This window comes from Meleagris gallopavo, chromosome 1, assembly GCF_000146605.3.
Source record: "Meleagris gallopavo isolate NT-WF06-2002-E0010 breed Aviagen turkey brand Nicholas breeding stock chromosome 1, Turkey_5.1, whole genome shotgun sequence".
Taxonomy (NCBI): Eukaryota; Metazoa; Chordata; class Aves; order Galliformes; family Phasianidae; genus Meleagris; species Meleagris gallopavo.
This window is the reverse complement of record NC_015011.2, coordinates 107,911,924-107,938,651: the sequence shown is the minus strand read 5'-3', so window position 1 is coordinate 107,938,651 and position 26,728 is coordinate 107,911,924. Positions and strand designations below refer to the sequence as shown.

General features: G+C 40.6%; 1 protein-coding gene across 1 annotated transcript; it reads left to right on the top strand.

Annotated features, from left to right (window-relative positions):
• Window positions 1-2,791: 2,791 nt before the first annotated feature.
• Window positions 2,792-26,456, top strand: LOC104914487 (V-set domain-containing T-cell activation inhibitor 1-like). The gene is made up of 4 exons (XM_010724182.3): window positions 2,792-2,943; window positions 20,460-20,534; window positions 20,949-20,998; window positions 25,186-26,456. The coding sequence occupies exons 2-4, from the start codon at window positions 20,527-20,529 to the stop codon at window positions 25,548-25,550; spliced, it is 423 nt and encodes a 140-aa protein (XP_010722484.1). The 5' UTR covers window positions 2,792-2,943; window positions 20,460-20,526; the 3' UTR covers window positions 25,551-26,456.
• The last annotated feature ends 272 nt before the right edge of the window (window positions 26,457-26,728 follow it).

Below are 26,728 nucleotides of genomic sequence, written 5' to 3'. Positions count from 1 at the left end.
AATTTACAAGCTTCAAAAAACGTTGTATATACCAGCATGGCTTATCCTTGTAAGCACTTCAACTTAATCACCGAAAAATCAAATTAAGTAATAGGCATGTGTCCATGCCCACCTGCCACATAGCCTTCATTTCAGACCATTGGAAGACACATATTTAGGACACCTTTCATATATTGAACAGTTTTGAGAGAGAATGCATTGACAATCCAGATCTGAGCAGCCTGACCTACTGCCAGATTTAGTGGTTGGTAACTTCGCCCATGACAGAGGGATTGGAACTAGATGATCTTTAAGGTACCTTCCAACCCAAACCATTTTTATTCTATGATCTGCTGCCTATTTATGCAAGATAGAAGTGCATCAATTAAGTGAGCAAGTGGTGAAATAGAAGAGACAGGATATTGAGACACAATGCTAGAACACAGCAGATTTCAGTTCTCAGGATTTTTGTGCTAGAAAACTTTCGTGCTTTATTCTTCATCACAATGTTAGTACACTTCTTCAAAGACCAAATTCAAGAAAAACAGAGTATTTACTGAAATAGGACTTGATAGGGTATGTACTGAAAAAAAGGCTACTGAAGTCAATGAGCACATAAAGTCTTAGTTCAGCTGATGTTATAAGGTTACGTTTGGTTGCATAATATCTCAGAAATGTTTCAAGCACACAAGGAAGGAATTAATATAAGAAACACTCCAAAATCTTGAACTTGTTTATGGAATGATTTTCTTTTACTTGGAGTTGGACTTGCCTGAGAGACTGATTTCAGCAGTTTTGTTAACATGGACAACACTTCTGCTTGTTTCACATAAGAGCTCTCAGAGTATTTTTCCATGACAAAATAAGCTTCAGAAGAGCAAGAAAAAAAAAATAGTATTTTTCTCATTACATGAACACAACTATAGATGTTTTCATGATTTATCAGAATTTTATTCTCAGAAGTATTCTAGTGTTGTGCTTCAGTGCCAAACTTGAATGCACTCAGAAGAATTTTCCTCTGAGTTGTCTTAGCACTTTCTGCTAATGCAAGATGTATCAGCCATTCAAAGCTTTCCAAAAGTGAAATACTTACAATCATCAGCAATATAAAAGAGAATAAGTTATTCCTCTACAGCATAATTACTGGAATACTATCATGAAGTTGACTTATTTATCAAGTATTACTTATCAAACCATTAAGTAGGGCATGATTTGGGTTGTTTGTTTGTTTGTTTTGGCTTTCTAACACAAGGAAACATGACCTCCTAGAGTTTCTTTTTTTTAGTATCAAGCCAGAAGTTAAATAATCAAAGACAGCTTGATACTAAAAAAAAAAAAACAAAAAAAAAGACAGACTTGTACAAAAAAGCTGCTTAAACTTTAGCGTATGAGAGTTGAATACTGATATTTAATTTCATCCAGCACCAGTAAACTCTTTGCTTAGTCTAAATGGAAAAGGATCTGAAATGAAGGAGGAGAACACTGTCTGGAATGCTAGTCATTTCAAATCAGTTTGTATGCCTTTTACAGAACATTTACACAATGTGAAGTTCAACGCTAGCAGTACATTATTGGGTGCATGTGCAAACACCTATATCAGAGTGTAGAGGCTTTAAAATAGACAAAGGGAGATGCCAGAAGGACTAAATTCAATGGTAAGAATACCCAGAAATCTGCAGAGAGGATAACTAAAGAGACTCTAATCCATTTTTTCATTTTTGAAGTGCTGAATTGTACAATAACATAGTTATGTGCAACAGAAACCTCAGTGAGTGATAGCTGTGTTAGCAATCACAAAGGAAAACTTAAAACCCATCATGAAATAACACAGCAGAGAGCACTAAGTACCCCCATCAAGGATGGCAGCCCAGCAAGACAAACAGGAGATCCCTCAAAAATAAAAAGTCTGTCTCCTTATTTTTTAAAACCAAGATTTGCTGAGAAAATAAGAACTAGTCAATGCTTGGTGCTTGTACGTTGAAAGTTGAAAGCCATTGAAACAGGGCTCATCTTCAGAGTAAGAGATAGACTATTATAGTTGTGTATCTTTTATTCATTTAATTTTTTACTATGATTGAAAGGCATGCCTGGAAACTGAGTTCAGGTGTACTGGACAGAAATATATTTAACACCAATTGCCAGATAACTGTTATGTTCATTTATTTTCAAAACCAGAAAAAACAAACAAGAAAATATTTTCTTTTCCTTATGTAAAGAACCAACGTCTCAAGTACCTGAACTAAGTAGCAAGGGCTGTTTTCAGAAGCATTACCAAAATCCTTACCTAAGCATGCTCTAGCAACACGTTCTTGAAAATAAATGCTTCTTGGTATAGATGCACATTTCAGAGGACAAGAGGTAGATAGTCCTTCTAGAAAATGCTGCAATACCAAAACATTGCACAGGCAGCTGATGTTCCTGTCCATTAAGTGAAATCATGAAATATGTGCCACTAAGAACAACTCACTCAATGTTTTCCTATCACGTACTCCCTCATCCTGTATTTTAAATTAATTAAGTCTCAGGACAACTCCACACCATCAAAAGGGTGCAGATTGATCTTCAGTAGTCACGTCACTACATTTGAGACTTATGTCATATTTTATGGATCCTCTCTCTCTGTATGCCACATCTCAAGACTTGTGATCTTCAGGAATGCTTTCTTACCATGGCCTACCACAAGCCCTATGTTGCAATGAAAAGAGGAAAGGTGGAACAACGCTCCAGAGCTTTGATTATTCTGGTGCAGTGGTAGCTAACAAGACTGACATCAGCTGAGCTTGCCACAGTGAGCACCCTCAGTAATTCCCTTCCTTCCTCAGCAGCCAAGAGACTCAGCCTACATATCTGAGTCACTGCTTCACATCCTGCCTTGCTTCAGCACTTCCTTATCTAAAGCAGAAGCTCCTCGGAGCAGCAGATTGAAATTCCAGCCACTTCAAAGAGGACAGCAAGAAATCCCATGTAAGTAAGATACCAGGTTTTCTGACTTGTATTAGAACTGCAGTAGCTATGCCTTTTTGGCTCATGTCTTTTATAATTGCTTCAGACAATGCGGACACAGGGAGAAAACACCTTTTTCCTTGTTGTAAAATAGCAGCTTGCTGGAGACAATACAGTTTGAATGGTTTCTGGTTTAAGCTTTCCTGCTCTGCAGCTTCACTCCCTTCAGCTGCTGGCAGCTGGAGTACCCTTGTGCATTATGCAAAGATGAAAAGTGAGTCTAACGTTATGGGTAAAACAAACAGCAGCTTTCATAGCTGTCACCTAACACCCCAAAAGGTATCTCAAATTAATTTAGTCAACTGGCACAGTTTTGCCTTTGTTGCTGCTCTTTGTCTTTTATTATCCTCAGTCAAAAAAGCAACATACCGGCAGGAGTGACTGAGCAGTTCTAGTTTAGTGAAGAAAATGAAAGCTAGGCTGCACGTAATCACACAATACCTCAAGGCATCATCCAAGAAAGAAAAGGCTCAAACAAGACTTCCAGTGTATTAGTCACACCAAAAATGAAATCCATTGTAACTTTTCAGGTTCTGGAAATACTTTGTTTACAAGCTGGCAGCATATGGAGCTATTAAGGTGCTATTACCCAAGGAGGGAAACAAGTCCCATTGCACTGAGCTGCACGTACACATGCACAACACTACACTATGACATATCAGTTTGCAGCTGCCAAAGAAATCACGTGCAAGAATAAAAGTACAAGAAACAGTGTGAACAAATGATGTAGGCAAAGCCTTGCCTGTTATAAGTGACCATGGTTTTTATGGTGAGCATTTATGAACTTTGGAAAGTAAGATAAGATACTGCACTACATGCAGGACTCAGAAGAGCTTGTTACCATTTCATTTTGATGAAAAGTTTTTAAAGTTCAGTTAATATGAAGAAATGGAACCACAGATGCATACAGAATACCACACGGGAGGGCATTTAGGACTATCTTTTTTCTTTATAATCTTCTTGTATTCTTGGTAGCTTGTCCCTTCTGGAGAAGGGACAGTACTCCCCAAAGGCAATGCAGGGAGAGAATAAGGTAGAAGATAAATACTGGAAAAATACAAAGCAACTGATGCCACGAGGTCAAATTTCTCCCAGGTCTGTGTGAACATGGAATTAGGGAAACTTTAGAGCCAGCTTGAGCCAGACAGTTTCGCCTTTGTGAAGACTAAACTGACAGAAGTATTTCACCAACTGACTAAAACTGAATCCTGAGGGCACAGTGAAACTATACAACAATAGATTTTGGTCTTCATCAAAACAAAAAGAATTATAGAACAATTAAGATTAGAAAAGAGCTTTAAGATCATTTAGCGCAGCCAAAGCTTGCTAATGTTTTCAGTTTAACTTGATAGCAGAGGTGTAAGCAATGTAAAGGCAGAGATCAGCACAGATGTGTCCTTCTATACAGTCTGTCCCCATATTACTTGAAGTCAGATGTAATAAACTGCTGCTTGTGAGACAGGGTCTCTGGCTGCATGCCCTAGTAAGACTGAAAGAAGCATGTATCCTTCAGTCATTATCTGTCTATTCTAGAAGGACTAGAACACAAGTCCTGAAGTGCAAAAGTCTCAGTGTACCTACTGATCTTTAAGAATACAGATTGCTCAGAATAATCCTGTCTTCCTCCAGCATGAACAATTTAAGAAAAATAATTATATAGAGAGCTCAAGAACTCTGAGCTAGACCATCTCCAGGCATGGAAGATTTGGCTTCGTGCATGTTGAATTACACAACCTCTTACTAGGATGTAACTGCATTCAAAGTTCAATTTGGACTTCCTAAGAAGTCCCAACATCCCAGAGCTAACCTTCTTCAAGACAGAAGGTTTTCATTCCCATCTGTGGGTTACCGCTTGTTTTTGCTTTAGAAGTGGTCACAGAAAAAAATTCCCCACATGCAAATCAGAAAAGCTCAACCCAACATAACTTTTCTGATTGGAGCATAACAGCATCTCTGGCAACAGATGCTGCTTCAGTTCAGTCACTGCCACAGTGTACATCTCTTTGCAGATGGTAGGGAGAAGCCATCCCTACAGATATAGAAGCCTCAAGAGCTAACACCAGAAATTATTTCACCTAGAAGATACTAGTTTTTGAGTTGCTTTAAATTATTTCTACAACTTAATTTTGCAGATATTTCCTCCTCCCACATCACCACCCCACCCTTTGCCTTCCAATGCCTTCTTGTGCATATATTAAGTTTCAGCTTATTTCCCCCTCTCCCCCCACACACACGTTCCATTTTCCTGCAAGCTTGCCATAAGCGCCAAGCACAATGGGTTTAAGGGGACAGCTCTTTGCTTGCTTTCTCAAGTTTATGAATCAAATTACAGTTGGACTTAGCAACTAATTATTTCTCAGCTAAGTATGTTTGAAGGCAGAGTAGTCTCTTCTCCTCTGGCTTCCCAGATGTTATTTCCCAACCTCTGAGTTTCCCATGTTATGAATTGCCAAGTGCTTAAGATTAGAGCCAACAGCTGTTTGTAACAGCAAGCTTGCTTTCAAGCTCCCATCTAAGCAACCTTGCCAGGGCAATGTCAGTTGCCACCATGGTTAGAGAGCTTCTGGAGTCAGAGCCAAATCAATCCTTGCCAGCACATCTAAGAAGAAAGGATTACTTTTTCTTGACCTCAGGAAAGGGAAGAGCATCCAAAACTCTTTAGATTTCCCTTGCTGATGCAACCAAGTTTGAACTAAGGTTGTTTCCTTAAAGATTCCTTTAAGATTTCCAGGGCTTGCAGGGAATTATTGTGTTTTGCTTTCCGTATCTTTGTGTACATGCAAATTTATTATTGTATACATCAGCAGAACTGGTGTGTTTTAGGTACTCAGCTTAGCCAGAGCTGATGTTATTTCCGATTGTAGCAGACAAACAGCAATGACCTGTACGCAAAACACATGGATTTTGTGGTTACCATGTACTCTTATTACCTATTCAAGGAAAGGCCTTGAACAGTGCCTAATCTTCACTGTTCTCATCTCCACATCCTCTGCCAGAAATACCTGTTCAAGGGTTCAAAAGCAGCAGGGAGGTGAAAGGAGGGGTAAAGATGCCCAGAAACATTTGTGAAATCCCAGAGATGAGAAGAAATTGCAATAGGGAGCGTCTCTGCTTCTCCAGCTCTACCACACACCAACAAGAGCCAGGATGTTACCCTAGTTCACTCCCATACACTCCTCACAGTCATTAATGCTCCCTGTCTGCCTGAGCTGCAAGCATTGTTTTCCTGGCAGCTGGCAGTTACAGCTAGTTAGCAACACTGCTGCCTGGGGCAGCTCAGCATTGGGTACAGGATAAGCACACACACAGCATGCAACCACACAGTACCAGTCCATTAGCAAAACACACAACACTGGTAAGAATACTGTCTCAGACATCTGCACATCTTGTAGCAACTGCACTGGAGTTATGTTTCCAATAGGTTTTTGAAGACAGTGTCATGAATACATAGCTCAGCAGAACTTAGAATACCCTTTAATGGCTTCTACAGCAAAATATTCTTTCGCAGAGTCTGTTTCATTTCATTGTTTGCTTCTTACCCCCACCCCAATGAGGTAAGTAAAGACTCTTTCTTGACAAAAGACCACTACAGTCAGTTGAGAAGATAGGAATGAAAGCCCCTTGAGGTGCCCATGTTATGCACATCTCTTATTTTCCCAGTGTCCTGCTGGGAGAGAGGGGAAAAAAAATAATTTTGAAGGTAAAAGGTTTCTCTGAAAGAGTCTCATCTGTAAGACAGTTTTTCTTATAGCTGTGCCAAGCTAGCAAGCAGGAGCTCAACACTTCCTCAAGTAATTACAACTTCTTTCCTATTTTGACTACTATCTTCCCTATTTCTTCCCTCCTCACTGGGGAAGAAAGCAAAAAAGAGCACATTGATTTTCATTGTCATCCACTCAGTAAGTATACTCCAGGGAAACTTAATTCCATAAAAACTCTTTGGCCCACAACATAGACATATTAAGACCAAGAAGTGTAGCAATGCCTTGGTAAACACAGTCAATTTATGGCACCATCTGGCTGAACCACACCTTAGATGAAAGCCTATTCTCAAATTAAAAGTAAAACTACCTAATTAAAGAGCTAACAGTGTTTCATGGCTCATTGGCCTGGGGGATTCCAATTTCCTCAAAGACAAGAAAAATACTTTTGCCCTCAAAGATTACCTCCATACAATTCATTTCACCCTTTGAGGACTTCAGTATAGCTGCATGTTTCGTAGTAGTCATGGTATGAAATCATCACATCAATTTAAATGCATCTTCTGAATGGTTTCATAGCTATAGCTGAACATCTTGATTCAGATTCAAAAGTGACATACAGTTCTACCGGCCCTACTTCATCCAAGCTACACACTGTTTCACATGTCAGAAGGCAGAGAAGGATTCAAGTTTGAATAGCCTTGATCATTTAGTTTTATTATCATTTCCCCCCACCCTTGCTTCTTTTCTACGTTGAGAGGAATAAAACAGAGCCTATCCATAAATTCCTTGTCAAGAGCAACCGCTGATAGACGTATAGATGTTACCATACTACTTTAGCTCCAGACCCCCTTGCATTTGCAGCCTGAATTGCAGGAGAGTTTAGGAGGAACAGCTTTAAGGGCTGAAGCAGTACAAGCCATAGCCAAGCCCACCATCAGCTCACTTACCCCATTTAGACCAGGGTCAGATGGCTCTGGTGTCTGAGAGGTTGCAAGTGGTGTACTCAGACATTTTGCCTGCCCTGAACTACTGTTTACAAATAAGATTTCTTCAGTTCCTAAGAGCTCTGGCTTCCACTTTTAGAGTGGCTCTAAAGAGCCCACAGTCCTTCTCCAGCTGCCATTTCAATTTAATCTCCTAAATGACTGTTTACAGCTCGAATTAAGGGTTATGAAAGACCAACACATAGCATTCTTAGTCTAGTCCTCTACTTAAACAGTCACAGATGTGCCAAGATCAGCTCTGAGGACCTCAGAAATCAGGAGACTGTAAGATATATGAGCAACAAAGTGAGATTCTTCAAATCCTAACCAGCGGGAAGACAGGGATCCAAGAGCTTTGATATGGAAGCATGAGATCAGTATTAAACTTCTGAAGATTTTCATAAGTGCTCAGAGGAAGTCTTCAAAACTAACCCATCTGAAGTTTACATAGTTTTACTGCTTTCTATGAGTGATTTTTCCTGTTTAAACGCATAAGCATGCACTCAGTTAAAACAGAGGGCACAGTACCAATTAGATCAAATCATTGCTAGCTTGCTTTCACTAGCATGTCAGCAAGGGCAGGGGAAAAGGATCGTTCATTCCATAACAATCTCAGAGATAACAGACATTTGTGTCTACAAAAAGGGCAGCAATGATGTTTAATGATATTTAAAGGTGCTCAAGGAAGAAATACTTCATTTGGATCTTTAGAGACAGATGGCAGCTGTCAGTGAAGTCAGTACAGTGCCATAACAACTTAAACTTTGTACTTTCATGTCCAAGGCCATCACAACCTTTTTCCTGTCAGAGGTAGAAATGCATCTGCCAGAGTTCGATTAAACACTTCTCACTTTCCCACATGAAATAACAAGACACAGCTTGGTTAAGCAGTAGGCAGCCTCCCTATCATCATCACAAATTAAACAACTCAAGTTCATAGAATCATAAAGGTCGGAAAAGACCTCTAGGATTACTAGTCCACCCATTCACCTGCCATCAATATTACCCACTAAACCATATCCCTAAGTACTACATCTATTCCCTTTCCTTAAAAACCTCAGAGGACAGCAACTCCACCATCTCCCAGGATGGAGCTGTGAGTCACTGGAACAGGCCGAGAAGAAATTTGTCCTGATATCCGACTTGAAGTTCTCACTGAATACGTTGTCTCTTTTTACTATGATGCAAACACAAATGGGAGGAATCCTGACTTTCCAAATCAGTTTTTCTGTGAAGTTCTGACTACAAGTTCAGACATTTCAGTGAGTCCTCAAGTTGCGTCTTATATTACAACGAATACCCAGAACTTAGGTTTTGGCCACCTCCAGAAGATGGGTATTCACTAATCATCACTGGTTAGAGAGGACGTGAATTCAAGCAGCAGTCCAGGGGACACCTGGGGCACACATCTCTTGCCAACAGCAGGAGAAAGGCTCAGCACCAAACCAAGTGTTCTACTAAAATAACAAAAGCACACCTGGATACAGCTTTGTTAGTCATCACCATAGAAACCCCTAAAATCTCCCTAAAATCTGATGACAAAACAGAGAAGCAAGCATTTACTCTAGCTCTAACAGCTGTAGGTAGAATTCTGTGTTTTCAGAGGTTTTGACTGTATCCCAAAAACACTCAAAAGTTCTTTGATATGTGCAAGACTAGACAAGCTTTCAATCCTAACAAAGTAACTAGGGCATACTACAAGGTGTCAGAGACCCACTCCAGATACAGCCTACCTCTGCATTTTGTGCATGGATAAATGCAACTTAAAGGATTTGGCCAATGATTTTAAATGAGTCTTTCACAAGGACTGAATTAAGGAAATTAATTTCTTTCAGAAGAGTACCGGGAGTTTTTAGTTAGAGAAACCTGAATAAACCACAAAATTCTCTCTAAATAACACAAAAACAAATGACACAAACACTTATCTCTTCAAATAGCATGTTTCTTGTCTTGCACTTGCTTACGGAGAGCAGGGCTGTTTGCTGATGTCTGCAGTCCTCAGAATGCACATGATTAACACAGACAAGGTGTTATAACATGCTCACTTTATTTGGTTAAATACACCTTAGGAGATGACTGAAGTAGACACAGTCAGAAGATACAAGTGTGCACAGGTTTGTTTTTTTCTTAAGAAATACCACAGCTGGGATGCCCAACATCTTTAGGATATGTAGACAGAAACATTTGAGAATGCTGGCCCTAGAACTACAAAATCAGCCTGGATTTTGGGTAACCTCCTGAATAATATATATTGGCTGACAGTATCAGAAAAGATATTAAAAGATGCAGAGTTATGCCATGACATGATCAGAGATGAGAGGGGCTCAGTCACTCTTACTGCTGTGAAACAGAGAGGAAGAAGGGCTGGGAAGAGGTAAGAAGGGGTAAAGAAACCATGGAGAAGCTGCCTCCAGCTCCCAGAACAGCAGCTGCCAATCCTCACTAGTTGGTGGCTCCTTCCTCGGACTCCAGCCACTTCTCAAAGAGTGCGCTGGGTGCCTGCCTCCTGCATAGGAAGGAAGCTGCTGTTGGCAGAACTGTAGAAGCATACAAACTATATCCCTTCAACATTTGAGATGATTTTACTTTAAATCAACTCACTGATTACAAATATATTTGACAGTACCTGTAATTCCCACCTGCTATGGATGATAATCTCATTTAACCACAGAATTTACCTAATGGAGAAAGGTGAGGCCTATAGAGCAAACAATAGGTCATGTTACACACTGCCAAAATTGCAGGCCTTATTTAGGATGTGCTTTTCATATCCTCAACTTTCAGTTTATGGCTGGTTGGAAATACACAGTAAAGTTAGGTTTACCCAACTTTCACAGGGGATTTCCTATAATGAAAGTGTAGAACCACAGAGAGGTCAGGTTGGCCTTTCACAGCATGAAAACTGGTGACTTGGTGCAAACTGCTCCTCTTTCTTTTGAAGTCACTATTTACCTTCATGTTTAAAACAGCATAAACTTAAAGTTTTGTTCAGCATCTCTGACATTGAGAAGGGCTAACTCCCTGCACACTGCTCTACTAATATATGTCATATTTGACTACCTCACCAGCAAGCTTCATTTATAGCAGAATTGTACAGTGTTGATCCAATGACTCATTACTAAGGCATTTGGGGCCAGAGCCACATCTGAAGTAGTCTCTGTTAAAATGCTCAGGATGCCCTCCTGGTCTGCTATTAGACAATCATATGCCACTGCAACACAAGACATCTGGGTAGCATTCACACACTTGACAACACCTGCTTGCTTTCACCTGTGGCCTACTTCCAGATGACAAATATCATGCTCTGTTGTATTAAACACGGTAACTGGTGAAAGGATTTTGTCACCACAAATGAAGCAAGACTCACTTGAGGAAATGAAACAACTTACTAACAGAGCTCCATTATCACTGAGATATACCATTATAGAAGAGCAGACTAAGGACTGCTCCTCCCCTTGTCAGCAACTTTCAGGACTTAAATCCTCCCACATAGTTCTTGGGACCCTTATTTTGCATATTGGGTTCCCAATTTCTATTTCATAAATTCAAAGAACTAGCTAATCTTTTCTCTCACAGCCCAGAGATGTAAGTACCAACTAATTTTTGCATTGGATGTTGTATTCCTAACTTGACTGCTGGTAGCTGTTCCTTGGGCAACTTCTGTAATGTAACCTGTACTGCTGTTGTAGTAACATCAGCTTTATTTCCCTAGAACTCTGTCCTAGTTATCTTTCCTTGTGTATAATTCAAACCCCAATCTTGCTTCTTTGAAAAGAATCCAGCAACTTCTTGTATCATCATGACTAGAGATAGGAAAAAAAGTAATATTACTGATAACAGACACAGGCACTTTGGGGACAGAAAAGAGGCAGTATCTGATCATGTTCACAATACTTGAAAGACTGTTGTAAAATGATTCAGTTGAACTGGATCTAAACTAACCATTAACAACTAAGTCTTAAAGCTTTAAGAAAAACTGAGAAATATTCCAGAGTAGAGGGCTTGCAGGAAGTGCTTATGACTCCATTATATGAATAGGAAAAAAAACGCTTATGTTGCATAGAATTGTTTGAGTTGGAAGAGACCCTTAAAGATCATCTGGCCCAATTACCCTGCAATGACAGGGACACCCTACAGCTACATCAGGTTGCTCAGAGCTCCATTCAGCCTGATCTCAGTTTCTCCAGGGACAGGACATCCACCACTTCTCTGGGCAATCTGTGCCAGTGCATCAACACTCTTATTGTAAAAATAAGAAGTCTTACATCCAATCTCCAAGTCTTCCCTCTCTTAGTTTGAAGCTATTTCCCTTTGTCTTATTACAAGAGATCCTGCTAAAGCATCCATCTCTTCCTTTTCTGTAGCCCCCCTTTAGATACCAATATTGTATGTTGAATTAATAGGATGCGCATAAGTTTCATCTCACTTAGAATGATTATTTATAGCTTAGAAAAATGAGCACAAGCATTCTCAAGCATTGCTAGACAACCCTGTTTGAAATGGTTTGTGGTTGTTTTTTGTTTGTTTTGTGTGCCCATCTCTGATGGAATGGAGTTAATCAGACATCAGAATTCTTACATTTGTAACTGAGCCATATCTAAAGAGAAACATTCAGTTCCCATACCAAAGAAAGTGTAGAAGGCTGTAGACTTACCCTTGTAAAAACAGTCCAGGCACTGGGTAGGCAATTGTTTTATTTTCTAAGCTCGTAGTATTTGGCAACTGCCAGCTTTATTTTTGTCACTGGTTCAAGAGCCCTTGAACCATTAGGCCTTAATGATTTTACTAGAATGAAGTTTACACTTCACAAGCGCTCTGTGCATTTTATTGGGTAACTATGAAGAAGACCAGTAGCGATTCCTGCAAAAGGGAAAAAGTCTCCTCTTTGTTAGTTATTTGCATTCACTGCACTCAATTGCCTTTTGGGGAAAGAAAGTTGCCACTAGAGCCTGTAGGAATATCCTTTGTTATGACAAAGGTGTACATGATGTGAATTAGTCCTGGGGAATTTGTTCTGTAAACCACTTCTCCCTCCCCAGAAGAGTTCTCATGTGAACTGCAGCAACAATTAAAAAAAAACTGAAGAATCATCAAATGAAACCCACAGAACTTCAGTTTCCTTAGCAAACAAGACAACAGCTCAGACTAGCTCCTTTGGGATTAGTGACAGACATCAGTGAGTTAATACCTTCAGTTGATCTCCAGATTTGTTCTGGCACTATAAAAGCTTTACGATGAACAGTTGCTTCTAAGTATGTTCAATGAGTTGCATTATATAGCTTAGGAAAATAAACCAGGATGTGATTCAGTGGTTCCTCTCACTTGGAAGAGCTATTACCACAGAGTTCATTCTCTGGACATTTATGGCCTCTGAGAGGTGCCCAGCACTAAGCTCGGCCAGTTCAGTCAAAGCAATGCTATGTTCCCAGGAAGAGCCATAACATGCTATGCAAACCTAGGCTAATCTCAGTTTAATTTTTCTCCTCTTATCCTGGTATTCTGATCTTTCATTTTCATACGCGCTATTCTCAGCATCTACATGCCCAATATAGGAAACACAATAGCAACCAATTGGTCTCTTTTACCTCTAAAGCTCAAAGCTTCGCTGTAAATACTGAATTTCATCTGCTCTACACTTTCCCTCCTGATCTCACCTATTGGGAAGCATCGATCCAATAGACTGTAGTGTCACAGTCTGGGAAGGAAACATGTACTCTAGGAACAGGTCTGACATAAAAGAGAAAGCTAACTAGTATACCTATGTGAAATTGTGTGTGCATATCACTAATAACACCAGCGTGTCTTGAAGAAAAGTGGTTTCTACAATACGTGAATTAAAGTCAGAGAGAAGACTCATGCCCAGAAAAGCAATGGGCAGCCTCTACAGTCCCATGAGCCTGTTGTTAGCAACAGTTGCCAGAAAAAAAAAAAATCTAAAGGGCAGGATTTTCCAAAGCTGTTTCAGTGCCAAAGTAGGCAGCAGCTTTGGAGAATGGAAATTCTCTGGAGATACTGCATTGCACTTCCTCCTACCCAAGACATCAAACAAAACCAAGGACAATTTATTGACTAAGCTATTCACTCAAAGCAACCCTCTGAGCCTGAAACAGTTTCCCTTCTGCTTCCTAAGAAAGTCCCTCAGAATTTCCCTTTCTCCCTATCTCTTGTGACTGGGCTTTATCCACTCCACGAATCTGAAAGTTCAAAAGGGAGGGATTTTTCCTCTTCCCTTCTTCAGACCAATGACATTTCTTAAGGGTTTTTTTTTTTCTTTTTTAAATAATCTGACCTTATTGTGAGAGATAACTGCTGACTGAAGAGGAATAAAAATCCTTGTAAATAGATGATAAGTTGAACAAGACACAGCTAAGGCTATCACCCCAAACTTGCACAAAATTGTTATTTCCTGCTTTGGTGCTTTCCAGTATGAAAAGCTCAGTTAAGTTCTTCCTTCAGGTTCAGCAGTTCAGTTCTTGTTATATCCCTTTAAGATCTGTGTTCGTTCCGCTGTGCTCTCTCAAGACATCATACAGGTGATATGGAGAACAAAGATAATGCTCATAAGCACAGATCTTCTTGAGAGGCTTATCAGCTGTGAGCAGGTGGTGAAACCAAGGCCTGGTAGGACAAATGTGAGGTCAGACCACACCCCTGTGTCAGCAGAGAGCAGGCCCAGCTCAAGGTGTGCGCAAAGCTCACACCTATAAAATAAGTTATACCAACAGTGGGAGGGAAATGCCACACAAGAGAGATATCAAAGACCAAGGAGAAATACCTGAAAGCCACACCCATAAAGTCCAAGAACCTCCCCCATATTTCGATCCATCTCAGTTATCCTTGGCCACGTCCATTTAATGAGAAACTACATAGAAGAATTCACATCATTTGACATACTGCCTAAAGGAAAAAAAGTAATTTAAGTACCTGGGAGGAAAGGCAGTGAGAAAACTTCATTTCCCTCTTTTTTTTTGAACCCCCCCCAACATAGCCTGCAGACATTTCTCCTCTGCTTATGACCAGCAAAAACATTGAACTCATACACATTCTCAGGCAGTATGAGTTGACTAAACTGTAAGATATAATAAGAAAAAAAGATAATGGCAATAACTAGACACCCATTAAGAATCATCTTTGTAGAAGTTGAGCTCCTTACTCTTAAGAGGTAGCAGTAACACAGCTCAGATCATCTCTCTTCAAAACCAAGTCTCATTTTCCTAAAAAAAAAAAAAACCTTCAGACCACCCAGCATACTACTATTATTGTCAGTCAGTGGGAGTCCAAGAAATAGTTTTACTGACTTCAATTAATACCTTCAGGACTCCTCACACAGATGTGCCTCAGCATCAGCTGCCATTGAACAGAGTGCTCCAGAATCAGATAATGACACTGATTCCACCATCAGTTTAAGCAAATATCAGAAGGAAAAAAAAAAAGAAAAAATCAAGCGAAGAATCAAAAATGAAAATCCTTGTTCCATGTTAACACTTTATTTCAGAATACCTCTATCTTCAAAGTTTATACAACAGTAAAACAAGATGACGGGCAGGGACAACTGGAACCATTTATTCAGACAGTAGTTATCTTTGGAGACAGAAAAAAGGAAGAAAAATATACAATGCTGAATCCTTTCACTTCTTTCTGCATCAGTTCTTTAAAGCTTAGGTTTTCTAGAACAAAACGTAGAAGCACATCTGCCTGTCTCATGTAACTGCAATCTCTTGGAAGAGCAGTTCTTTATTCTTCTTAAGAATGTATTCATCAAAAGAGACATTTTATTGGAATGGTCAAAGAGCAGTGGAAACTCTCAGAAGACGACAAAGAAATTGGGAGAAAGAGGAACTTGCGGTGTCTCTCTGGCAGCTTCCTCACAAAAAGGAACAGCAACTTCTTGGTCTGTCTTCATAAGTTTCATAAAAGGGCATGAGACCACCATACATCACCAGTCACAGGGAATAAGCCTCACCCAGCAAATGCAAAGCAGGCAAAGATCAGGACACACCGGGTACTAGTTGGGCTATGCTTTCTGAGCTTCCACCCAAAGAGATTTGAATCTACAACATTCAGAAACCCAACAGAACTTAGGATGTGCAAGATGGGGATTGGTGAGACTGAGAAGATTTCTTCAGGATTAAGAGCACAGAAGTGGCTCCCTAAATCAAGCCTTTGCCCTCAGATGCAAGACAAATGACAGGCACTGCCCTGACATTCTGTAGGGCAGCTGTATTTCTTGCAAACCTCATTGCTAAATCTAGCACAAAAGTCACAATACTTAAAGGACAGAACGTGCTTCAAGAGAACGGGATACATTCACACTATCAAACATTACTGGCAGTTGACTTGTCTGACAGACCCCACAGGCAGCAGCCTAAAATATCTCAAAGATCTCCAGACATCCACCTGGTCCTTTTATTGGTCCTTCCAGTCCCTGCATTGGCCCTTCAGCTGAGGGAACCATTGAAACTCCTCTCAAGTGAGGTCTGGAAACATGGATCACAGGGATCTTAGTTGCCTGAGAATTCACTCAGACCCAATATAAAATGAAACTGCCCAATAACCACAAGATAGGAGCAATATTTGATCAGTGTTGAGATTTACTGACACACATACTGAGAGCATGCTTCCTTCCTTCTGAAACTTGAAATGAAACGTGCCATATTTAGCATCAGTCCCCCGCTAGGCCACCCAAACTGTCCTATCTTGCAAAGCCAAGAACAACTTCAGTCTGAGAGATATTAGGTTATTCTGAAATCAAGAATTAAGTCTAGAAACCAGAACACTCATGCAAAGTGCTAACTTGGATATGTTCCCTTTTTGGCCAGGCATAACCAGACTTCAGCTATGTTGCTCCAAGTCTTTGGGAAGGTGCACGTGAGTTTGAATCCTGCATACTACAATTAGATATAACCTTAATTCCTGTTTTATTTCCATGCATATGGATAAATTTCTTCTTACCAGCACTGCTTATACAAAGTCAGGGGAATGGATGCGGTTTTCTGCTGTAGGACTCTGCTTTGGATACAGCTTTCCTCTGGGAACAGATCACATGCCACCACTTCCATTCTTTAACCTCATGAAGGAAGGACTTGGCAGAGTAGATAACGCAGTCGATAACAAACATTCAGCCCCCAGAGCCTGACGTGCTTCATATAGGCAGCAGGAAATTCCAGCAGAATAGGAAAACATGAGCAAGCCCAAATCCAGCACTCTATCCACTATGTGCCACCCCCACCACATAGGTGGTGTGACCAAAGCATGGGATGGAAGAGGGCAAGTGCGAACAGAGTACACGGGGAGAAAAGGACAAGGTACAGGAGTTCCAAACAGCTATAAATGACTAAACCAAACAATCCTTGAAACAAGGCCAGCCTCCAGCCCTTCTCACCAGTGCTGGAAGTTCACTACAATGCACCTGAAGAAGTCTTGCTCAGAACTCAGCTGTTACTCTAACACAATTTGCAGCCTGAGGATTGGGACACTCCCCATGTGGCAAAGGGCATCTTCCCTCCCCCAGCCTACCTTGAGCAGAGAGAATTGATTATCCAACAGTTCATTTATGAAAATACTAATTGTCATTGCTCACAAATCCCCAGAACATTACTTCTAAATTAGCTTTTGAAGTAAGTTACCTTAACTCCTTGAAGGAGAAAGACGTGGTCATATCTGGGTGTATGACAACCTTATCCCTCACTTGATGTCATTAAAACTCTTTTCTTAAAAGAAATGATGGGACAGCTGTCTAACTGACACCTCAGTTTGATTACAGCTTTCTTTCAGATTGGAGTTCATTACCCAGTTTCGATAGAGATTCTTGCACCATAAGAGCACTCTCCAGGAAGGCAGTAACTTCCACTTGCAAACTCATAAGCCTTCTGTTAGCAAAGATAAAAGGACAGCGCAGTTACACGGGCAGAGGGCATGTAAAGAAATGACAAAAAATTACCATGGTGTGGACAAGGAATAGTACAGATGACATTACTCTGCTGAACATGCTCTCAGGGTTTCACTAAACTGGGGAGAAAGTTTTCCTTCCCCATCCCTCCTCTCACTAACAAGAGCCAGTTAGCACAGATTTGTTCATATAAGGTAAAGAAAGTCACGTAGGATACACACTTGAAGAAGCAATCAGTGACTAAGCTGCAAAGCTTTGCCAGGTGCATAACAAGTTGTTTCCTTCTTGACAGTGGCCTTCATTCATCTGCTAAATGCTTTGGGCCAGCCCTTTCTAAACTACACGTGCCTTCTCCAGCCTGTGCCACCATTCATTCGATTCCCATTACATAATACTGAGCCAGCAGTGGAGGTTAGCGAGTCAAATGAAAAGATTGCTCAGTAGACCAACCAATTCATAGAATCATAGATAGTCTGTATTGGAAGGGACCTTAAAGACCATCTAGTTCCACAGCTCCACTGCACAGGTAAGGGATACCTCTAACAGTAAAAGCATTTTCCCCTCCTGCTCTCCCAGTTATCCTGACCAGCATCCTTAATGCACTGCAACAACATTATCTCCAGGGTTAACGGATCACTCTTGGAAAATACCATTCTAACTCACTTTACAAGAAGCATATCAGTCCTGCAAGGGGGAAAAAGCCTTCAAAAGTAACAGTGCCATTCTCACTCCATGGAAAGAAAGAATGTGAATCTGTTTTCTCTGTTTCCAAGCCCCCCTAGTCTGCACGTGCTTGGAACATTTGGTTGCTTTCCTTCTTGGTTGATTGCATTATGTTGCAGGCTGAATGAACATGTTCAGTAAGTAGCTTCACACCCATTTGACGTCTGCATCATGACAAAGATATTGCCAAGAAGTTCAAATTTTGCAATTTAATCATATGCTTTAATCACTGTGCGTGCCTTAACTACTTCAAGTAAGTTAGTGTGCTAAAAAGAAGCGGTACTTAGTGTTGTAATTCTTCTAGAAATGATTCTTCATTAAAAAGTCTTACTCAGTTAATCGTTCTAGCATCTCAAAGCAATGTCTTAATAATTACTTCATCACATTAATGGATAGTGGATTAATTCTTAAGTTTGAAATGCAGTAGTTTCCTCAGCTTCCGTTTCATTTAAGCCAGCACTTCAAAAAAAAAAGTTAAAATAAAGATGTGAAAGACTGAACAAAGTAATAGCTTTGAATGCTTTTCTGTCTGGTGACTGAAACATATGGGCTGCACTGCACAGACTGAAACAGGTCTCCTTTAGCATACCAAGAACAATCCTGGTGGAGGTTCTGCATAGACATTGACATTTCAAGCAGTGTCAGCTTAATTCAGAAAATGTTACTCCAGCAGAATCTCATCCTGGTAAGATAAATTAAGGGCCAGGTGTTCCAGCTAGAACAATCCTGTAGTTTTATGTCTTGTTCTTCATATCAAACAACACCTTCCTTGCTAATTTTTAGGCATAAGTTTAAGTTTCAGTGGGGAAGTAGCAAAATCACGTGGGTGGCAAGAAATATAAAGGTTCTCATGCAATTCAGATACAATTTGATATTTAGGTCTGATTTCAGGACTTCTCCCCTGGGCTTGGCAACCACAGTGGAAGTTTGTCAGACGTGCAGACTATTCTGGTTAGGATCTATGAGAAAATTCAAACAAGCAAGTAATTCTCGATAGTTTCTCTTCTGAACCAAATCCTTCCCTACATCAGTTACATCAACCAGAACACATCCCCTGCTTGCTCATCTCAAGCCACCACAGAACAGCCCACCAGCAGCCTTCCACCAGCTCTCAAACATCAGTCACACATGCTGAGTTTAACTCTTGCATTACACACGGCTTATACTGACCAGTCTGGGAGATGACTGAGCTTTCCAACACAGAAGACATCCATCACAATGTAATAGCTCAAATTCAACCTTTCCCAGTCCAGCCACAGCACCATAGCAGGAAGGAGGAGGATGTAGGACCAGGACAGGAATCCCAGCTGGCATTCAGTTCCTGCTCTCAACAAAGACTTGCACTGAGTATCAGAAAGGGGCTGGTAAATTAAGCAGAGCTTGACCATAACGGAAGAGCACAGAAATCCAGCTCTGTTACTAGATTTAGAGAACGAGTGCACAAGCTTCAGCCCTTGAGGGACTAGTGGGCTCCCCACCATTTGGGGGCCTCGCTTACCCCAAGCAGCACCATTTCACCAAAAATGGTAGGCAGAACTTTCTCCCTTCCCACACAGAACTAACTCTGAAAAGATGACTACCGCGGTTAAACCACTACTTTCACCATTAGCATCATCTCTGAAGCACAACGGGGAGAAGCCACTACTCACTTGTTTGTATTTCCTAAGTTACAAGATGCTGAAAGGATGGCAAGAGGAAGCCCAAAAACCCATTTGTTTTATCCTTTCTCAGCGAGATTAAAAAAAAAATAAAGTATCTGATTTAACAGCCTCCTCAAAAAAGCTCTTTCAACCAGTATTTCTCCTACAGCTTATTATCTAGAGCTGTGTTTTGCTGGTAGATATGCCAACGGGAGTCATGTTTGGTAGAGTCTGAGATACAGTATTTACACCTCTTCATCAACACAACACCCTCTAGGTTTCACCACCTTCTCTGATCTCCATTAGCTACAGAGCAAGAATTCCCAACAGTAGACTGAAAGCTCAGGAACTGCAACAGCATGGGTAATGACTCACACCCATCCCACCCATGAAAATAAGTTCCTGGTATTGTACACACAGAGTGTAAAAATAGAGATTGAACCACCAAAAACTGAGCAATAAAAATACCTTATTCCCATCTATAGAAATGCTTATGGCAGCAAACATTAGAATATCTTTCATTCTTTTGGTTTTCTAGAGACCAAAGGAGCACCACGTGAAGTCAGCAACGTGGAAGGATTCCTAAGGGCCAGCAAACCTAAAAAATGAAATGGTAAGCTACGTTTTCTTGTATTGCAAAACAGCTGAAGCTTGTTGGCAGAGGGAATTTCTTTTAATTGCCAAAAGAAAATAATCCCAAGGAGAAAATTATGGCTACACGTATGCCATTAACTTTGCCCACATGAGAACGCAAGAGGGAAGTATGGGTCTTGCACTTGTGACTGAAACTCATCCCATCATGACCACCAAGAAAGCTTAGGTCTACAGGCAGGACTTACACCCCACACCAAGACAAGATGACAAATCAAGCCAGGAACGATAAGCCATTCACTTTTGTATCCAAATTCTCTTCAAAGATGAGGAAGTTATTTTCTCTAGCAGAACTTGTGCCCCATTTCATGTTTATGACCTCTGCTCTAGCCTTCTGATGAAGTACTCAGAATTTCTATTTCTCTCACTTTACTAGGGTGACTGTCTGGATGTTTGCTTGCTTGCTGATTACATCTCTAACCAGAGGTAAATATACAATAATACACACATCCAAGAGTTGTGGAAATATTTACACACGAATACATAAACACTTATGATAACGATTCACTAAGAACCTTCAAGCAAAACAAACAAGTGTGTGCTGTGTTTTGCTCTGAATTTATTTCATCACAGTCCAAGACTTACAAGTGGAGGCAATAACTTTGAGATAAACTATATCTGAAATAAGGGTTTTTGAGGTGTAGGCGTTTCCAGCCCACAAACCTCCACCTGTAAAGATTATCTGAGCCATATCCTTAAAACACTCTGCCATTTCCATAAAATTAAGGATGGGTTGGAATCTTATTCTCTGCAATCCTGACCACCTTGTATCCCTTTTGAAGTTAACTTAGAAATTCAGGAGTGTAATGAATCCACGGGAGTAACCAGGTAAACAAATGGACCACAGCCCAAGATCCCTCTCTTTCCCTGAGCCTTGGCACATTTGCTGCCTAGTTCTAGCAGTTTGACTTTTGGAATTACATAGACTAGTTATCACAATCTTTCTTATAGAAGAAGTTCATATCAATAAGAAAGTTTTCTACAAGCCATAGGGACAACTTCCTGTAATTTCTCCTTCTGAAGATGAAACTTAACAATATTAAGAACTCTACACAGAGTTAAGGTTTCTCTATTTATCTAAAGGTGTCTCATTCTTACATGCAAAACATATACTTCATGAAAAGCCTATGGCAACTAAAGATGAACACACCTGCAAGCATTTTGAGCTTTGACTCATTTTTGTCCCTGTAAATAAGGAAGTTCAAGTTCAGTATTTCTCTACTTAACCCATTACTTCTGAAGCTTCTTTCATTTAATATCAGAAACACAGTAGTATTATCAGTGAGAAGAGGAGAGAGAGAGAGAGAGATACAAGAGCTTTCCATCCACCAGGCCCTTTTCCACAAGGCGCAAACTGTAGATCTCCTACTGGTACTGCATTTCCCTTCAGTACAACCAGTTACCTCATATCATCCCCAGGAGTGGGAGGAGAGAACAACAAGAAAGCCCAGTCCTTACAAGCACCTCTGTATCACACTGTTGCGGAAGCAACAGTACCTATTTGTTATAGAAATCACATTAATTGGTTAGATTATCACTCTAATTCACATTGATCATCTCAGCATTTTGGTCATGGTTTTTTGTTTGTTTGTTTTTGCCAGTATTTAAAGCAAGGTGCTTTTAAAAGAACAGAGACATAAAACAAGCCCAAGCCACATGTTACACATGAGTCTTCTACCTACAGGTACAAGCTGTGTACCAGAAAGCATTTTTGCCCAAAACCCCACACAGAGCTTCACAGGCAGATCAGATGAGCACTACTCACCATACTCCACATGCCCCAGCAGCAGGATTCCAGCGGCCCTGATGTTCACCTCAAAAGAGTTTCAGCCTCTGGACTACTGAATGCTCTACATCCACATCTTCTGCTGTAGTGAGGATCTTTACAAGAAGCTTAACAAAACACCATCTCACCAGTAACATCTACCTCCTTCTCAAGGGTGGCTTTCACACTCAATTTACATCTGGGCCTGCTTTTCCCACCTAATAAAGATCTCACAGACCTGTAGGCTCTGTTAATTGGTTCATTAAAGCCAAATTTCAGCCACCTGTTCTTGGTGGCAACAAAGCCACTTCTTACAGCTTCTTGCTGCCCTGATTTCATCAGCTGGAAGAGTAGGGCAAGGTGGATTGGAGCCCTCGTGTTCATACACTCGCTGGAAGCGTTATGAGGTGTGCATTCTGCATCACACGTGAAAGGAAGAGCTATGCTAGGCTCACGTATGCTGTTCTCAGCATTCAAAAAGAAGCTGAAGAGACAAAAGGAAAGCTGAAGTACTTATCAAATTTAGAAGTGATCACAGTCTGGAGATAGATAGGAGAGGCTCTTCAGAGCTGAGGCTGCTCTCTTTCTCACCCTTTCCCTCCTTCAGCTCTTCCAGGTGTGCAGGATACAGCCAATATAGCACTGGGGAAAGCTGCTAATCACAGGGTGGAGGCAATCCCCTTGGGGCATACGGGGTAAGGTTTGCTCTAACAGAAAGTGTGTAGTGGGTGCTGGACTTTATTAAGAATAAAATATTATGGCCATTATTTGGGAGACCAACTTCTTACTCAGGTAGTGATAGGATGAGGTCCCCCATGTATTTAAACTGAAAGAAGGAAGATTTAGGTTAGATGTTAGGAGGAAATTCTTCGTTCAGAGGGCAGTGAGGTGCTGGCACAGCTGCCCAGAGAAGCTGTGGTGCTCCATCCCTGGAGGTGCTCAAGGCCAGGTTGGATGGGACCCTGGGCAGCCTGAGCTGGGGGGAGGGCAACCCTGCCCATGACACAGGATTGGAAATAGGTGAACTTTAAGGTTCCTTCAATGTGAGCCATTCTGTGATGATATTATATTACTGTAATTTGGGTCCCAATTAAGAATGTCATCAATGACTTGATGCAATCAGAAAGCAATTAAGCTTTCTGCACAACAGGAGGAATCTCTTTGCAATTACAAATAGAAGTAGCTCTAGGGATATGTGTTTTTACCAGCTAGAGGTTTAAATTGCTGGGTGAAAGAGGACTGGGATTTTCAGCTGAAAAATTTGCAAACCTAAGGAAAGCATATGTTGAGTAGAAAGGTTTAATGGAAGATACTTATCCTGGCCATTTAGCAATCTGAATGATAGTTTTCCTTCTGCTTTTATATCTGTCTCAATGTACACGCTCTAAAAACAAGCAGGCTTCAAAACAGATACAAATAATTATAAAAACAGAGGCCTGGGTGTGTAACCAGCAAAGCTCTGGCTGGCATCAGCGACTTGAAGAGAGAACTGGGACTCATTTTAGTCTTTAGCCCAATATATGTAGCAATCTCGTGTGTTTACAGGCCTACACAAGAATGGCAACAATGCCACCAAGAAAACATTTATTTCTGTATTTAGTCTGATAATTACCCCATATGCTTCACAGTATTTTGGCCATGAAAGCAGACTGAGTTCTTTCACAGTGAGATTTAACTTTTATTCCTGCCACAATCCCAAACTCCTGCTGATTTTGTTTTAGCTCCCTGCTGGAGATGGAAGCTTCCCATTCAAATTAATCTGTGTTTTAATTCACAACGTTGTTTTATGAAATAGGTTCGGTCAAAGCATTAATTTCACTCTATGCTGTAAATACCTTGTTGTCCATGTCTTGAAAATCTTGGTTTTATTAAAAAAAAAAACAAAACAACAAAAAAAGCTAACTATGCATTGCCTTTTTCCAACCTGCAATGTTATTACCTGAAAATATAACACTAAAATCTAGTCAGGTTTTGTAAGCCTAATAAGTTGTTCAACATTATAGGCCTGAGAAGTGGGCCCATGTGAACTTCATAAGGTTCAACAAGGCCAAGCGCAAGGTGCTGCAGCTGGGTCAGGGCAATCCCACATATCTATACACACTGGGAGAACTTATTGAGAGCAGCCTTAAGGCTGCATCTCCCTGAGTTCTTGCAAAATTCATTTAGCTACTGGGGGAATCTCTTAGGGATGCTGGGAGAATAAATACACCGAAGAGTAGGAGAAGCCAGGACACAAGTGTCAGTAGCAGCCTTGATTGCTTGCGCATAGACTTACAAAAAGCAGCTTTGTTCTGTCAGGCTATCTTCATTATGTCAGGTCCTCCAAGCCAGAGCCTGCACCTTACTTATGAATCCAGAGCCACGAGCAGATGCACTGAGGGTAGCAGAGAGGATCAGACTCTTCCAGAACTTTCCTATTGACAGTGCAACATCCTTTTCATATTTCTCCTTTTTTGTTCAGACAGACTTCCTCCCTACCCAAAAGTTGTTTAACCACTTTATCCTGTCTCCACTTCCCTGCATCACTTTCTGCCCTTTTGAGCTGATTGATTTAAACTGTCTTACAGTTAAAGTCAAAGATTACTGTTCCCAGAAGCCAAGAGAAAAATCGTCAGCTAAGCAGACAGAGTCAAGCAGCACCCATCCTCTGCACTTCTCTTCAGCTGGGCACTGAGCACAGAGGGCCCTTAGTCCTGATGCAGTCCGTGTTCCCTCCTGTCTGGCTGGGAGCAGGACACTGTCAGAAAGGGGAAAGAGAGGCTGTAACAACACGAGGAAGCCAAGTTATAGGAAACTCAGTGTCCCTAGCACTGCTCTGTGATAAGGAAGTTGTCTGTTTGTATTCCAGGTCAACCAGATGTGACATGCCATGCATTTGTGGGAGAAACTGTTGTGTTGCCTTGCAGCATCACCCCTCCAGAAGAGCTGAACATTTCCTACTCGAAGCTCTACTGGCAGAAAGAGGATGACTTAGTGCATTTCTTTCATGAAGGGTGCAATGATCTGAAGTTTCAGGATAAGCAATACGAAGGCAGAACCAGTCTTTTTTCAAGTGAGGTGAAGCACGGCAACTTTTCCTTAAAGCTCTCCAACGTCCAGCCACAGGATGAAGCTGTGTATAGTTGCATCTACAGCCAGTCTGGGCATCAAACACAGAAATTTAAAATTAAGCTCGAAGTATCAGGTAAGAATTTTTTCTTAATTCGGAGGTAAGGAGCTGAGGGCAGCATTTCTTGCTGACAAGCCACATACAGCAATTGATTTGGCTCAACTTTTAAAGCAAATCTTCACTCAGCTTCTCTCTATTCCTTCCTTTTCTTGGAAAAAAATGTAAAGGGAATTGAATAAAGCATCTTTGATATGCATCAGCACAAAATGTCTGCAGAAGTAGCAGGATTCCCAAGGACTCCACGCTGCCTGGCTCCTCCTCCTCCCTAGATACTTTAATGAGCTCTCCCAGACTTGTAAGCATTTGGTTACTGAAGGCTCTGTACTGCCCAGGATTCATTTTGTCCCCAGAGAAATGCAAAGTTTATTTCATTATTTGTTCTTGCATCTGTGAAGCAGATTGCTGGCAATCCAAAGTCCACGTTCCAAACAAGACGGTTGCTAATTACCTTTTCCCTGGTCTGGAAGGCCTGGATCTGATTGCAAGGCTGGACTCCTACCATGAGGATATTATTTTTCTTCCTAGGAAAGCAACCAAGACCACAACACGTGCTTAAACAATGCCAAGCAACTCAAGCAATTTGCTTGCATTGCCTACACGTGTAGCCAGTGAATGGTGGGCTATTTGGTTTGACCAGCTGACTGACTAAAAAAAGCAAATTAAGAAAGGGGATAAAAATCAAAATAAATCCTTGTCTGTTAAGGTTGCTTGAAGAGATCAGCTGGAAACCTTCGTTGCGGTCAACCACGCATTTCATTCAGCTTGAAACAAAGACTTGGTTTCAAGCAATATGAACTCTTTAATATCCTTGTTTTAAAGCATGTAATTCTCAAGAGACAAATGTTTTAGAAATGTAAACTGAAATACTAGCAAAATTAATGTGCTACATCTTTCAAAATTAATTTTTTATTTTTATTTTATTTTATTTTATTTATTTATTTGAAAATGCAGAACCAAACTGTTTTCATCAATTCATTTTTGGGAGCTGTAAAGCATCTTTTCCTCTGATTTAATTTTGTAACCAAATTTAAGCTTTTGTTTGACAAATGTTCTTTCTCAGAAGAAATACTAACCCTTAAATTGATTACTGGTCCTATTTCCTAAGCTAAAACAAATAACTTTGATTATTGTGGGTTGTTTTTCCCAGACTCACCTAGCATTGAGGAGAAACATCAGTCTTCCAGTAAGGCAATAATCCTTTACCTGCTAAGTGCCTAAGCAA

Excerpts from the sequence above, each read along its gene's own strand:
- LOC104914487 (XM_010724182.3), top strand. Across the intron at positions 20,999-25,185 it reads GATTACATCTCTAACCAGAG|GTCAACCAGATGTGACATGC; the intron begins GTAAATATACAA and ends TTTGTATTCCAG.